This window comes from Toxorhynchites rutilus, chromosome 2 (assembly GCF_029784135.1).
Source record: "Toxorhynchites rutilus septentrionalis strain SRP chromosome 2, ASM2978413v1, whole genome shotgun sequence".
Lineage (NCBI taxonomy): Eukaryota > Metazoa > Arthropoda > Insecta > Diptera > Culicidae > Toxorhynchites > Toxorhynchites rutilus.
Window position 1 is genome coordinate 116,712,289 of NC_073745.1, and position 17,246 is coordinate 116,729,534.

At 39.9% G+C, this 17,246-nt stretch overlaps 1 protein-coding gene across 1 annotated transcript in view; it reads right to left on the reverse strand.

The window, feature by feature from the left end:
* Window positions 1–367: 367 nt before the first annotated feature.
* The window catches only part of LOC129769694 (uncharacterized), a 105,506-nt gene continuing 88,627 nt past the window's right edge, over window positions 368–17,246 (reverse strand). Inside the window, exons 3-4 of the mRNA XM_055772109.1 lie at window positions 16,583–17,072; window positions 368–1,738 (exon numbers count right to left, since the gene is read on the reverse strand). Of these exons, the coding sequence (XP_055628084.1) occupies window positions 1,577–1,738; window positions 16,583–17,072 (652 nt within the window). The 3' untranslated portion in view covers window positions 368–1,576. The remainder of the gene's footprint in view (window positions 1,739–16,582; window positions 17,073–17,246) is intronic.

Sequence of the window (17,246 nt, forward strand, 5' to 3'; positions counted from 1 at the left end):
GAAAATAAAACAATATATTTAAAATATATATTTAGCAAAAGCTGTCCCCTTTGTATGGTCCTACGTCACTCCGGTTATGTCCCCGACATTACCCACCCGTCTTTTTTAATAGTTTTTATTTTACTGTCTAAAATTTTCAAAAGGATCGGTCTACTGGGCGAATTTCTACAGCGTTTTTTCCGTGATGCAATTTGATGTGACACACCCTTTAGGGTATGATCTGATTTCACTGATGGCATATTCTAAAGGGAGGAACAACCAATGATAATGACTTCAGTAATGGTTATCAGATAAGTTAATAGTCCCATAATAAGTCCCCAAAGGCTTTCTTTCCGATTTGATTCGCATATCCGCTAAAATTGCTTTTTGTAATAATTGTGTTTATTTACGCTCTAATATTTGGTTTCAATTTATGAGTAGCGTAATTTATAGTTTTACCTAGAGTGATAAGATTCAGCTCAACGATGATTCTTTTTCTCCTTTAACGTGATGCTCAAGCAGTAGGAATCAAGCTCTCGTGAAAAATCATTATCGATTGTGTGTGTGTTTGTACTGATTCGACACCCGGTGATCTCGTCGTCCATTTGCTGCCTTTTAGCTAATTTGTTTTTTGATTTGAGCTAACCGTTTTGTTATATGAGAGTATGGAAAATGATTTGGATTCATGGGATAGATTTTCCCACAATTCACTGCTACCTAGCAAATTAAAATAAAATTGAAATAAAACAGATCAAAAAGTTTGATTACAAAAACTGAGAAGATATCAGTCGAAACAATTAGTAACCTCAGATTTTTTTTTAGTTTTGGAAATTTATTTTCTGTGACAAATTCCACTGATATGTTCAATCATTAATGACTCTAGTTAATAACTCCGTAGAAACTTGTTCTCACATTTTTTCTTCTGTTTTACAGTTTCTGACCATTTCTATCTAAAGCTATTTCCTGTTATAATTATACATGCAGTTGTTACTGGTTGACCTTAATCGTTTCTAAAGTCAAAATTCTCACATATATACACACACCGCCCGCAACATTACATACTATATCAGTTACGACTAACCACTAACTTTTAACTATCCTTAACTAACCTCGCGCTTATTATTAAAACTAATCAAGACGGAACCGTTTTCAGTAATAACCATCGAACGCCACCACTGCCACCTCCCTTACGGTATTTACTTGCAGGTTCGATTGTGAAAAATGGCCAATTTGATAGTAGGTGATCATTGCGTGCTTTTTGCATCCGTCGCTGCTGGTGGAGTGGGGAGACAAACCAAACCTTTAGCCCCCCCTTGGCCGAATAATTCAGCTCAATAAATTAATTAATACTAATTGCTTGTGGCCCCATTCGTTCCAGCAGTGTTCCTCGGTGTGATGCCATTCAAAGCCCCCATTCGGTTCGCGGTTACGCAATGAACGCGTTAACAAAATTTCTTTATTACCCTTGCACTAATGACTAATCAGAGAGGGCCAATCTTACAGCTTACAGCGGAACATCGGAGTGACCAGATGAACCGACGTGCCGCGAGAAGTGGCGGTTTCGAAACACAGAACTAACGGCGTACAACTGGAGCTCTTATCGTAATCGGAGTAAACTGAGCGTCGGAAAGTAGGTGCTGAAGATGGAGAGTATCGTTGGTGCTAGCAGTAGTAGAGTGCTGTAGGGACCACCGGAACTGACGGCGGATGATTGCATTGAGGGACACTTGTTCGAGCGATAGTAATCCTCGCAGTACATCTGAGGATGGGAAGAAAAAGAAACAAAATTGAACGTTAGTACTCAATGCGTTGCAATTATTAACCTTATGGTTAAGTGACACGGAATGTTTGTCCATACTGACGGTTACTAATCAGTGTGATTTGATTAAGAGTAGTTCCGTGATACTCTTGAAAGTTAACTGGTTTTGTCAGTTTTAATTTTACTATCTTCATATGAGTTAATGTAATGTTTTTATATTTTGAAAAATAAACTACGAGAGAAGTTCGATATGTACTTAGCCTACAAAAAAAAGTAAAAAAAACTTTTTAAGTTAAACGGTTTAATGTACTAAAAGCTAGAAAATAATTAGGCAAGTAGCAGTTAGTAGTTATCACATCCCTTCCTTCATTAATCTAGGGCAATGATGAGACTAAAATAAAATCGTGGACATGAAACAACTAACTGTGGATAATGGAAATCCGACGTGCCCTCGATTTTATTTTAGTCTCATCATTGCCCTAGATTAATGAAGGAAGAGATGTGATAACTACTAACTGCTACTTGCCTAATTAATTTCTAGCTTTTAGTACATTAAACCGTTTAACTTAAAAAGTTTTTTTTTTACTTTTTTATTTTCTAGTTTTTAGTACATTATCTGTATGGTTACAATAAAATCATTCAACTTTTTAAAATTTTTATTTCTTTCCTAATTTTCTTCGGAATATTTTGGTGATGTACTGTATTCTATTAGTCAAATCATTTCATTCGATATTGCCGATATTGAGGGAATAACAAAAAAAAACATACACCTTTTTGAATTTATGTTGTTCACAATGTAGTGTGTTCTCCAAGTCAAGCCATTCAGCCATTTTTTAGCGGCGGCCAAATTGAATTTCTTATTTTCATTAATGTGGGACAACCCTACAAACACACACACATACATGCAAACAATTGGTTATTTTGTTACAGCGATAGATAGCCCTTTGATTTGAATTTAACATAAATAGCTGTGATCTGGTGGTCAAGCCCCTTCACTTACTACCCATTTTGATGGGGTTTGTTTTGAGAAAATATGTAATTCGCCATTTTGTCATTTTGTGGTGGTGGCCAGTTTGTATTTGATTTTTTTATAAGTAACTGTGTTGTACTATTCAAACCTTTTCATCTGATACCCATATTGATGGGGTTTTGAGAAAATATGTAATCCGCCATTTTGTAGTGGCGGCCATTTTGGATTTTGGATCCTCATGAATAACTGTGTTCTACTAGTCAAGCCTTTTTCATTTGATACCCATATTGATTGGGTTTTGGAAAAAAATATATATCGCCATTTTGTGGTGGCGGCCATTTTGGATTTGCATTTCTCATGTATAACTGTGTTCTACTAGTCAAGTCCTTTAATTTGATACCCATATTGATGGGGTTATGAGAAAATATGTAATCCGCCATTTTGTAGTGGCGGCCATTTTGAATTTACATTTTTCATGAATAACTGTGTTCTACTAGTCAAGCTCTTTCATTTGATACCCATGTTGATGGGGTTTTGAGAAAATATGTAATCCGCCATTTTTTGGTGGCGGCCATTTTGGATTTGCATTCCTCAGGAATATCTGTGTTCTACTAGTCAAGCCCTTTCATTTGATACCCATATCGATGGGGTTTGCGAAAAACCCATATTGATTGAGTTTTGAGAAAATATGTAATCCGCCATTTTGTAGCAGCTGCCATGTTGGATTTTTAAAATCATGAAATACGCAGTTTTAAAATGACTGCAGAGACAAATGTGTGTTCCAAATTTCAGATCAATCGGTCAACAGGAAGGGGTTCAAATTTCTATTAATGTGGTAAAGCACTACAGACAAACATGTTACAAACATACAAACATACAAATTACAGGGCAAGCTAAATAAAATCGTTTAAAAACGAAAATTTTGGAAAGCTGGTGATTTATTACCAACATAGTCTTCTTCGATACACTTGACCCAGCGATGCTCCAATTCTTTAATCCATCTGAAAAATACGTTTTCCCGAGGTCTGCAAAGTAGGCCTTCGTGGCAGCGATGACCTCCTTATTCGACTCAAATTTCTGCCCGACGAGTGACTTTTTCAAGTTTGGAAACAAAAAAATGTCGCACTGGGCCAAATCTTGTGAATACGGTGGATGGGGCAGCAGTTCGTAGTGCAATTTGACCAATTTGGCCGTGGCGACGGCGGAATTTCCATTTTTAAATTTTTCTAAGTAAATATCGGACCGCCCTCGTAGATTCGTCGCAATTATATACCTGGTTAAAACTAAACGAGGGTCGTTCAAAAATGAAGTTTCAGTGCCGTTCGGCGGTCAACGATTCGATAACATTGAAGAAATTCGTGACGTAGTTATATCGTACTTCAAAAAGTGGGACGCTACGCACTTCGCGCTCGGAATAGAAAAACTCGTGCCACTTTATGACAAATACCTCGAACGTTACGGCGACTATGTAGAAAAATTGAAAATAAAACGTAGATTACGAAAATTACCTTGTTTTTAATCCTAACTTTATTTTTCTGCGATTTCTGAGACACTGAAACTTATTTTTTGAACGACCCTAGTATATTGCTCCAAAATTGGCCAAAAACATTTCGCTGCATAAAATATTGTAAGCTTTCGAAAGCCGAAACTCTCTCTAAAATTAAGGTACTAATGAACTTGAACGAGTTAGGTACTCCAAAATTTCGTACAATCTTCGTAGTCTGCATGTGAATCTTTTATTTTGTTATTTTAAAATGCTCAGGTTTCCCATTAAGGTTTCCATTGAGTGATCTTTTATATCTAATTCTCAGGTACTCTTGTCATGTAAGTTTTGACCAAGAAGTGGCCACTTTCTATAGCATTCAAATAGCTGGATATCGTTAAAAAACAAGCCAAAGCACACAATTCGATTCAAGTTCCTGAAGATTAATTGTCTCATCTATTTGTCGTTACACAGGAATAAATATAAACATAAATTAGCTTCAGTTGACACAAAAAATGTACTTCCGACTACCTTCAAATGGAACTTCAACAATTGATCAAATGAAATGCTGTACTACTGCCTCTTACACGGATCAAACACGAAAAACGACACAGGTCATTCCACACAATCAAAAAGAAAGTCGCTCAGAATTACCCACAATTATTGATTCTGAACATATGAAAATAGTACAAGGGGTTTTCAAAACAAATACCTAGTATTCGCTGCAAATCCCACAGTAAGATTTTCCGGGATCCCCGTGGGTATGAATGGTCATTAGAGCCGGCATGAATGCTTAAAAACTTTTTCTGCTTAATTTCAATTCAATCATTCAACCACGAATATAACTTTTCATATTATTCCTTAGGTTTTGTGAAACGTGGTATAAACGAAACATTATCAGGGATAAAATCGAGAGTGATAAAAGCGCGCAGTGATATAATCGAGACGTTACTGTACTTTCTGTTTATCCGGAAAAAAATCCGGAGGAAGTTGAGACAACTCATGACTTGGCTAAACAAAAAATCCTCTGGTGGATAGGCAAATTCAAAAAGTGTTTTCAATCAAAAAATGGATTTCAATCCATTGTTCACTCTTTTGCGTGTACGTGTTATCGTGATAAACATTACTGGAATGTTCGTTTAAAATTGAAAAAATGTCGTTTCGGATTTTTTCTCCGATTGAAACACTATTAAATATGACATTTAATGGAAGCTACCTATGTACATTGGGTTCCAGCTTATATTCAATGTTCAAAAACGGTTCAAACTACTCCACGGTCTGGTTTATTTTATCTGTTTTCACATTTTGTGACGGACAAGGTGAGCCGATGTATATTAAGAATTATTCAACATTTGCCGATGGTAAGCACTTATCAGAAAAAACAGTAAAAAAAAGGCGACCGAACGATTAATATTTCTATAGGGATAAGTATTTTGACGTGGGTCTACGTCTAACCGGAGTATATGGGTGGTAAAATGAAAACCTGAACACATAACATGCAGGAAAAAATGAAAGATTCCGAATGCTTATAACTCGAACATTTCTTAATGGATCGGAATAATGTTTGCATCAATTGATAGGGAATATTTCTACGCTTCTATTACCTATTATCGTTACAATTTAGTTTGAATAACATACTTAATCAACTAATAAACTAATAATAACGATATTTTCAATCTCATTGTTTTAATACACTGCGTTTCATAACTTTCCAGTTTCCAGAGATATGTGAGAAGTAGATTGAAATGAAGTATATAGCGTAGGATGTGATAACTATCTTCATTTGAACTTTATTGTTGCATCCAGGCGCGAAACATAAAAAAAAACTAAAATTTCAGTATTTCATAACTATAGAACCAGATTAAAAAACTCTCACTTCTTTACCAAATTAACGTCCATTTCAAATGAATTACAGTAACATGCTAATTCGTAGGTCATCTTCAGTTCTTAATCAGTTCAAATAACTCACTCATACTGCTTATAAGCTGCATCTATTATTCGTACGATCACTGCTCATATGTTCTTGTCAGGGCATTGATTTGGTAAATGAGCTGACTAGTTCAAAATTTGAAGTCTCTATTCATTAAACCATACCATGACTTTACGGATTTTATGAATTGATACCAAATTACCCAAATATCACGGCGTTTTTGATGCAAAAACAGAAGTACTTCATTGCATTTCTGACGGTGAATTCGTGTTGATGGTAAGCTATTGAAGCTTATAAGCTTATAAATGAAGATAGTTATTATATTCTACACTATTACATACTTCAATTCAACCGACTTCTTACATATCTCTGGAAACTCAGAAAAAATTAACGGTTCTATAGTTATGAAATGCAGTGTACATCTTAACACATTGCGGACCGTTCACGAGTTTTCTCGTGTTTCGCGTTCCGTCTGTTACGGATGGATCACGAAATAACCCGTGTTTTCTACACTTAAAGGTTAAATCCTCGGTTTGCCAAGAGTCTAACAAGGCCTACCGATGGCTCGCCTTCGTCTCATCCACATCGAAGAAAATGATCTCATTCGTGGAATCCGAACCAATGAAGCGTTCCAGTTTACCCCAAAACGTGCGGTCCTTAATGGAACTTCATCAAATGATTTACATGGATACGTTACAGTTTATACTGCGCATAATCAAAACCACTTTTGCTTCTTGTCCATTGCTTGTATTCAATTGATATCATGGCATTACCAATTTCTTCATTGGAATAAAAATTCTGACGTGGAGCGAGAGGTGCGGACTGGAACGAACCTATCAAAAAGGTCTAACAATCAAGGTCTGAACGAAGTCAGTAATTAATTGTTCGTAGGGCGTGGTGCACAAACTACGTTACGCTTAAAATTCTTACCACTCCCTCCCCCTTCCGCAATTCCTTTCTCTATGAAACAGTAAGTAACGTAACCTCGACCTCCCCAACCCCACGTGCACGACGCCAATCAATTTGTCAGTAGGCTCTGAAGAATTTTGGCTGAAAATTATGAAACAATTACAACAGCGGCGGAAATATTTTCATGAGAAAAAAATGTGTTGGTTTGAAGTGTGACATCGTAACGATGATAAAAAAAACGCACAACAAAAATCATAACGAGTAAAACGAAGAACTGAATCAACTCATTTACAAGCTATTCTCATTGCACGTTCAAAAAAAAATATAGGAGATTGTGTTCAAGACACGACCGCATTGTTGATGTAGAACTACGCTGTAGTTTAATTCAAGAAGCTTGTTTATAACTGCGGATATTATTTTATAATACTACGAAAATTTTGAAATAACCATTCTACCAGTTTGATAGTCCTGAAATGTTTTTTGTTATTGTAGAATCATTTGACGATAATTGGATGATTTTTTTTTATTCAAATCGTTTATTTTTACAGGCTCAGTTACACATTTTTCCTTAATTCTAATGTTAATAATATAGGAAACCGATTACTCGCGGTCGACTCGAGTTTAGAAGGGTGACATATTTTCACTATTCACTCGCGAGACGCGACACGGAACTAGGACACAACACTTATAATCCTTACAAACATTAAAATGGTTAAAATTACCCTTTTTCGTCGACCGGTTTCGGGCTCGATGTTGCCCATCTACTGGACGGTGTCCGACTGGTTACGATGGAGCACTAACACATATTCATACGGTTATCAGTACTTGTCGAAGATATATTTTGCTGAGTTATCAGCTTCGTCAGATGGAAGAGTTGAGATGATATTGGTGCATCTTCTTCATTCATAAGTGGGGAATCGCTGGTTGAGATGTACAATGATTCCCATGCATTCAACTGTGAGGCTTTTCGTACATTTCTAATAATTTTTGCCTTCTCCCAGTCTACGCAGTGGACTTGAGTTAAAGCATGTGCTGCCACACTTGATTCGTTGGCTCGTTCATTATCCACCGCATTCTTATGTTCACGTAGGCGGATTTTGAATTTCCGACGAGTTTGACCGATGTATACACTAGTACAGTCTTTGCAGGGAATCTGATAGATCCCTGATTTTTCATCCGGTGGAATTCTATCTTTCAGGTTGCACAAAAGGTCTTTCAGGGTGCTCTCACTTTTGTACACCACATGAAATCCGTGTTTCCGGAGTGTAGACTGGACTGCGTTGGTTATTTTGGGATAGTACGGTAGGCTGATCCTTTTGTGTTGTTCCTTCTCAGGCTCTAATGTGGTGTTGTTTTTTCTCCATTTCTTCTTCTCGTGTTTCCGAAGGATTTTCTCCACAAAACATCTCTTGTACCCATTCAGCTCTGCAGCATGGTAGATTCTATTTTTCTCCGCTATGTAATCATCTCTCTCCATTGGTATGTTGAGGAGACGATACACCATGGAGTGGAAGGCTGCTTGTTTTTGTGCGCCGAAGTGATTAGAGTCGGAAGTTATATATCTATCCGTAGACGTTGGTTTGCGGTATATCCCAAACTTTAGCCGATTATCTTCCTTCCGGGTAATGTACAGGTCCAGAAAAGGAAGTGTACCGTCTTTTTCTTTTTCGACGGTAAACTTAATCGTCCTATGTCGGGAATTCAACAACTCCAACGTCTGCTTCAAGTAACGGTCTTTCACAACTGCGAAGATGTCATCTACATAGCGTCTCCACATTCGAGGGAAGAATTTTTCTTTCGCCAACTCTGTTTCAAAACCTTTCATGAAAACCTCCGCCAAGAGTGGCGATAGCTTGCTACCCATACTGAGACCGAACGTTTGCTTGTAGAACTTTCCCCTGAACGAAAAGAAGTTCTGATTCATACAGGTTTTCGTTACCAAAAGATATGCGTCGATCTGATTGGGTGGTACGCGTTTCCGTTCCAGATGTCTGCGCAAACTATTTACCGCCTCTGTTACTGGCACGTTCCGAAAAAGAGCTGTAACATCGAACGACACCAGAATTTCCCCTCGCCTAACCTCGAAGCCTTTCAAATGGTCTACCAACTCAAACGAATTGTTGACATTTTTACCGTGAGTTATGGGATATTTTTTTAATTCTTCAACCAACCAAGCAGCCATTTTTTCAGTTGGAGTGCAGATGTTAGACGAAATCGGCCGCATCGCCACTGGATTTTTATGTATTTTTGGGAGGCAGTACAACGATGCCACTTTTGGATTGGGTACATTCAATTTTCGTTCAAGTTTATCCCCACCCATCAAGTGTGTGACTTTTTGGCGAACAGAATTAGCTTCTTCAGTCATTGCATTAAGCGGATCTTTAGGTTTCCTATTTTTGAAGCAATGCTCTTCATACGGACCGGAGCGAATCATGTCAAGAACCGTAAGTCATAATCATAAGTCATAAGTGTGGCAGCACATGCTTTAACTCAAGCCCACTGCGTAGACTGGGAGAAGGCAAAAATTATTAGAAATGTCCGAAAAGCCTCACAGTTGAATGCATGGGTATCATTGTACATCTCAACCAGCGATTCCCCACTTATGAATGAAGAAGATGCACCAATATCATCTCAACTCTTCCATCTGACGAAGCTGATAACTCAGCAAAATATATCTTCTACAAGTACTGATAACCGTATGAATATGTGTTAGTGCTCCATCGTAACCAGTCGGACACCGTCCAGTAGATGGGCAACATCGAGCCCGAAACCGGTCGACGAAAAAGGGTAATTTTAACCATTTTAATGTTTGTAAGGATTATAAGTGTTGTGTCCTAGTTCCGTGTCGCGTCTCGCGAGTGAATAGTGATAAATGTCCTTACGTTAGCACAACCAAAAATAAGTGACATATTTTCTTCAGGAAAAGGAGGGGATATGAGGATATGTTGACAATGATCTCACTCACACTCTCAATCACACTCATCACACTCAATTCTTAAACCTATCTTATATCTAATATGTATTTACATTTCATCTTATTTTTAAGAAGGGATCCGATCTCTCACAAAGGAAAAGGAAAAGGAAAAACTAAGGGTATAAGGACAATCACACACGAAGATCGATAGCTTTAAGGAATACATATATTTGGGACATGTAATCAAGGTCTAACCGAGCCAACACGTCTCATCATAAAATTCATTGAAGGCGATTTGACGCTGATAAATATCGCCTTCAATTGCACCTACCTTTGCCAATGAGTCAGCCCTCTCATTACCCGGAATTGAGCAATGTGAAGGGACCCAGACAAAGGTAATGACATAACAGCGTCTGGATAAAGCACTCAAAATTTCTCGTATTCTCTCAAGGAAGTACGGCGAGTGCTTTTCCGGCCTCACTGAACGGGTAGCTTCTACAGAGCTAAGACTATCCGTTACAATGTAATAGTGTTCAACAGGTCGTGAGGCGACGCTGTCCAGCGCCCAGTGTATTGCTGCCAATTCAGCAATATACACTGAGCAAGGATTCTGAAGACTGTGGGAGGTGCTAAAAAATTCGTTGAACACTCCAAATCCTGTGGACTCATTCATAGAGGACCCATCAGTAAAGTACATATTATCACAATTGATATCCCCATACTTTGCATCGAAGATCGTTGGAACGATCCTCGATCGAAGATAATCTGATGTTCCATGGATATCCTGCATCATGGACAGATCAAAATGCACAGAGGAATTGATGTAGTCAGGAAAACAAACACGGTTGGGAATATACGAAGAAGGATCAACCTGCATGGAGATGAATTCATGATATGGACTCATGAACCCAGATTGAAAATTTAGCTCGATCAGCTGTTCAAAATTTCCGATCACCAATGGGTTCATAACCTTACACCGGATGAGGAACCGAAGAGATAATATGTGGAAGCGATCTTTTAGTGGGAGTACGTCTGCCAAAACCTCGAGACTCATGGTATGCGTTGAGGGCATACATCCCAACGCAATACGGAGACAAAGATACTGAATTCGCTCGAGTTTAATGAGGTGTGTTTTGGCAGCTGATTGAAAACAGAAACTGAATAGTTGTTCTATACAACATTATAAGATCTTCTGGATGGGGTCCCCACCATGTGCCGGTAATTGTACGGAGAAAGTTTATTCTTTGTTGGCATTTTTTACTCAGATACCTAATATGGGCCCCCCAAGTGCATTTGGAGTTGAACCAGACCCCAAGATACTTGAATGACATAGTATGAGTGATCGGTTTACCCAATAGTTGAAGCTTTGGTTTTACTGGTTTATGCTTCCTAGAAAAAACCACCATCTCTGTTTTCTCCGTGGAGAATTCGATCCCTAGCCCAATGGCCCAGGTTGAAAAATTGTTCAATGTATCTTGTAAGGGTTTTTGCAGGTCGGATTCGTTTGATCCTACGACAGACACCACTCCATCATCTGCAAGTTGTCTTAGGCTGCAATTTTGTGTAAGGCAATTGTCAATGTCGCTTACGTAGAAGTTGTACAAAAGGGGGCTTAAACATGAGCCCTGTGGGAGGCCCATGTAAGAGATCCGACTTACTGCCGAATCTCCGTGAGAAAAGTTCAAATGTTTCTCACAAAGCAAGTTATATAACATATTATTCAGTAAAGGCGACAGACCCCGAGAGTGTAATTTGTCTGACAAAACCTCTATTGAAACAGAATCAAAGGCCCCCTTTATGTCCAAGAATACTGAAGCCATTTGTTTTTTTCGGCGTAAGCCATTTGAATTTCTAAAGAAAGCAAAGCAAGACAATCATTCGTCCCCTTGCCCCTGCGGAACCCATATTGTGTATCTGAGAGTAGGCCATTCGTTTCAACCCATCGATCAAGGCGAAACAAGATCATTTTCTCCAACAATTTCCGTATACAAGACAGCATTGCTATTGGGCGGTACGAATTGAAGTCGGACGCGGGTTTTCCGGGTTTTCCGGGTTTTTGAATAGCTATAACTCGTACTTGTTTCCAATCATCCGGAACAATACTATGTTCCAGAAACCGATTGAATAAATTCAACAAGCGATGTTTCGCCACATCAGGGAGGTTTTTCAACAAGTTGAACTTAATTCTATCCGTTCCCGGAGCCGAATTGTTACAAGAAAGGAGAGCAAGAGAGAATCCTACCATCGAAAACCCGGAATCAAGATCGCACCTATCTTGTGGTATATCTCGAACAATTTTTTGCACGGGAGCGGAATCGGGACAAACCTTCCGCGCAAAATTAAAAATCCTTCGATGTGAATATTCTTCGCTTTCATTCGTTGGAGAGCGATTTCTCATGTTTCGAGCCACTTTCCATAATTTTTTCATTGACGTTTCTCGTGACAAACCTTCCACGAAATTTCGCCAATAAGCACGTTTTTTTCCTTTGATCAAGTTTTTAAATTGATTTTCAAGGTCCAAATACGACTGAAAATTTTCAATGGTTCCACGTTTCCGAAAAGCTTTGTATGCGTTCGTTTTATCCTGATAAAGCTTGGAACATTGGCTATCCCACCATGGATTGGGAGGCCTTCGGCGAAGAGTGGAACCTGGGATGGGTTTCGTTTGAGCGCGAACCGCGCTGTCATAGATTAAACGAGAAAGGAAGTTATACTCCTCCAATGGAGGTAAACCATCTCTGGAATTGATGGCTAGAGTAATCGCGTCCGCATATTTTTTCCAGTCAATGTGTCTTGTGAGGTCATATGTCATGTTTATAGATTCAGAAGAATTCGACCCAAAGGTGATGGAAATTTTGATTGGCAAGTGATCACTACCGTTGGGGTTCTGGATTACATTCCACTCGCAATCTAACGATAGTGAATTCGAGCAAAGCGAGAGGTCAAGAGCACTTGGGTTAGCAGGAGGTTTAGGTACACGTGTTGTTTCCCCAGTGTTCAAAACGGCCATATTGAAGCTGTTACAAAGGTCATATATCAACGATGAACGATTGTCGTCGTACTGTTCCCCCCAGGCAGTTCCGTGAGAGTTGAAGTCTCCCAAGATCAATCGTGGCTCAGGAAGGAGTGAGCACATGTCAACAAGTTGCTTGCGGCTAACCGCAGCTCTCGGAGGCCAATACAAGCTGACTATACAGAGGTGCCTCTGATGTTTGCATGACAAGCAACAGCTTCGATCCCTCCAATAGGTGGAAGGTCAATTCTAATAAATGAGTGACACTTATTGATCCCCAATAGTACCCCTCCGTATCTGTCATCGCGGTCCAAGCGTATTATATTAAAATCGTGGAAAGAGAGATCATTTTGAGAAGAGAGCCAGGTTTCGGACAGAGCAAAAACATCACAATTGAGTTTATGAATTAGAAATTTGAATGTATCCAATTTAGGCATAAGACTACGACAATTCCACTGTAAAACAGTGATATCTCCGACCTCTCTATTTAAATTAGACATCAAGAGAGATAATCATTGCAAGGAGGGGCCATGTTTGCATCAATTGCTGCAAAATTGTCTTTAATACTGGAAGCATTGCGGTGACAATGGTTCTGATGGAGTCGGAAACATTTAAAACACGTGAAGATTTGATCCACAAGGTCAGATAACTTTATAAATCCAGATTGGGAAGTTGAACTTGACGGAAAAACAGGGACATTTGGGGTTTTTGATGTTCCCTCGAGTGCTGGATCGTTCGAAGGTGAATCATTCCCACGGAAGCCAGGAGGAACCTGATTTTGCTTGTCCGCTGCACTCGTTTACTGTTAGGCAAACTAACAGGGGATATCACCGGAAGGACTTGTCCTTGACCTTTGGGAGTGGTCACATTTTTGCGCCGGGGATTCCCTTGAGAAATAAACGGCGTGCCCCCGTTAGCTGTATCCGCTTCCATTTCGTCAACTGGCAACGTAGCGAAGACATTGTGTGTATTGATTGGTTGTTGTTCTTGAGCCAGTGGAGAAGCGCCATTCAAAATTTCTGCGAAAGTCCGTTTAGAGCGTTCCCTCAAAGAGCGCTTCTGTTTCCCCCAGCGAGTCTTGTATGTTTCACAAGTTGAGAGCACGTGTGGGGATCCCCCGCAATATGGACACTTATGCTCAGTCGCACTGCAGGATTTCCCCTCATGTTGTTCTCCGCAAGTGGCACATCGTTCTTTATTGGCGCAATAAGCAGCCGTGTGACCAAATGACTTGCACTTTAGACAAGTCATTGGCTTTGGAATAAAAAGTCGCACGGCTAACCTCAATTTATCTACCATCACGTAGTCAGGTAGAGCTGAACCAGCGAAGGTGACACGAAACGAGTTGGACGGCGTAAATTTAGTTTCATTTCCTTAATGGGAGACTGTTCCGAGCTGACGGCAACCCAAGATCTTAACAGTCGTCGAGGGCAGTTTTTTGAAACGGCCAGTACCTTCACTCGTAATGTATTCGCACGTCAAGCCCGTTTCGGTTATCACACCCTCAATTTCGACTATGTGAGAGGGAATGTAAACCCGATACTCAATTGTAAAATGCTGATCGACAACAATCTTGTTTGCGTCTTTTCGATCAATCACGACAACTCGCAATTTGTTTGGTCTAACCTTCGAAATTTCCGAAACGGAGGTATACCTTGCCAGAGCTTTCACGATCTGCATGACTCTCAACGCCTTTCCATTTGGCTTAGGCCTGAAGGAAACAACCCAGGGACCAGTTCCGGGCGCATCTTCTGGATAGACCTTTACACGGGGAGTGGGAATAACAGGGGGGGAAGGCGAGGACGGGGATTGAGAGGGATCGGGGACAGTAGGGTGGGAAGGCGAATGTTGAGAAGGAGCGGGAAGAACAGAGAGAGAAGACGAGGTTGAAGGTAGAGTGGGATCGTTAAGGGCAGATGGGAGATTTGCTAGTTTTTTGGAGGGAGGCTTGGTAGGGTTAGCTGACTCGTCCCCAGAAGAAGTATCTTCCGTATTTGGAACACGTTTGAGTGACTTTTTTTTATCACTTAGGAGGGAACTAGAGTCAGAGACCTCCATATCCGAAGGTCCCCCACTCTCTGCCATTTTAAAATTTGCACTTATATTCTAAGTATTTTTTTAAACAATATTTCACAATAAAATAATTCACAAAAACAAAAAAAAACTTATAATTATTAAATATTTCCTCTCAGTATATTTAATGTTATTCACCTATGAACGCACTCCAGTGTAGATGAACGGGAGCGTGCTGAAAGCTCGTTGGTGGTGGGAATGTGCCTACGACACCACTACACACAGTCGTCGGTAAAAGCTTACCCGCACTGTCACTGGCACGATGACTCGGCGAAATCTCCAATGTCGGCAAAGCAGCGACAAAATAAAAACCAATGCTTGGCTTTCCGAGGATGAAAGCCTCTATCCACTTTCAGGCAGGGTACTTCACTCACTATCCAGATAGCGAAATGAACTCTTCAGCGGCAAAAAAAAAAACAACAATCACGCGGTAACCGATAACGGAACTTGGACGCGACTTTCCTTCGTCTGGTTACTTCGGGCAATCGGCGAAGAATGTTTGATAATTGGATGATGATTCATTCTTGTGCTCGCAGAACAATACACGCTCGAGATAAGCGCAGTTGTCATCCTTAGTGGAGAAAGTTTTGCTACTTGCAAGCGAAACCAAATCACATACAAAATTTCAGAACGACATTTACTTCCTTGGTGACTAACTAAGCGAAATAAACTCTATCCGCACGCGGACCCAAATAAACTAATGACTTATTATAACTTATTGAATAACTTGGTATTTCCCAAATAATTCTTTGGTGCACAACCCTAACACCTGCTTCACTATAGCATCAGTTCAATGCATTAATGCAATGTCAAAGGCACCAACGAAGCCTTTATGTGACAGAACACAAGCAATGTTAACTGCTTGTAAAATCGCTGAATATTTGGCTCCGAAGAGGTTCATTATTAATACAATAGCTTAAATAATTTTTTTTCTCTATTATAGTGACTTTCAACACATTTCGGCTGGTTCGTCACTTTTACTTCCATTTTTGGAAGAATGTCGGGAGTGAGAATTGAACTCGTGAGCGTAAATAATTCCCTCCCTATATCTCCTCTCCTTGATTATATTTATCATTACAAATGGGGTTACAGCGTAGCGAAGATGCACTATTTTTACGTACGGGTTATGAAGCACGCACGTACGCACACAAATATCCATATATTGAATGAAGTTTGCCTCAGCAAGATCCACCCTAGACAAATATTCTCCTTCGTTCTTCTTCTTTTCCTTTGTTCACGGAGACTTTACATCTTACGATTTCCCCTTCGTTGCTCGTTATTGACAGCTCTGTTCGGGAAAGCACACAAATGGACAGAACAAATGTATGAGGAAATGGGAATGCTTCCTATTTTCATCAATTGAAATCATATATAGACTATGGGATTGTAATCTATAGCATATAAAACAAATCTTAGGGAATTTCCGATTCCGATTCGTATGTAAATCGCCAGAATCCGTTCATGACAAAAATAGTTATTAACGTTAACTTTATTTCATAAAAACGTGACCAATGCACATAAACGTAACAAATAATATTTTCACCCTGCTCACCTTAATCAACGTTGATGACATTTTGTCCAGGAAGCCACGTGTGAACCGAGCCGTATCCGATCCACACGTCTTCTTGGCCGCGCTCTCGGAGCAGTCCAGGTATTCAATGAACGAACAGCAAACCGTTCGCACGTCATCCTCAGCATTCCTGCCGGCCTGGGTGTGATGATTTGGTTGTTGTTGTTGTTGTTGCTGTTGGTGATGTTTCTCGTGGCGACTCTGGTGGTGATGCTGTTGCTGCTGCTGCTGCTGCTGAGTGATGACCGAGACCGTGTTGTGATACTTCCGACCGCACACCTCGTAGTCCGGTTTGACGCGCTGCAAGCAGGGTGCATGTGACAGGAACTCGTTCTGGTATGGTCCCTCCTTACAGAGATCACGCACGAATTGATGGGTGCCATTATAGAGTTTATTGAAACGATCCCGCTGCTCCAGGGTCATACAGCGCCGGGTGTAGCTCCGGATACACTGCAGGCCTGCATTCAAATCACTGCGAAAGGTAACCGAAATGAAGGAAACGGGGTTGAAAAATGGGTACAAAAGTTAATGGTTTGTGTGGTGTGACCTCGACTATGGCTACAGGCGGGAGTTATTTCGCTAAAGAATGACCGAACGCCTTGGGAAATAAATTCAAACACTGTAAGTAGAAATTCCCGGTGCAACA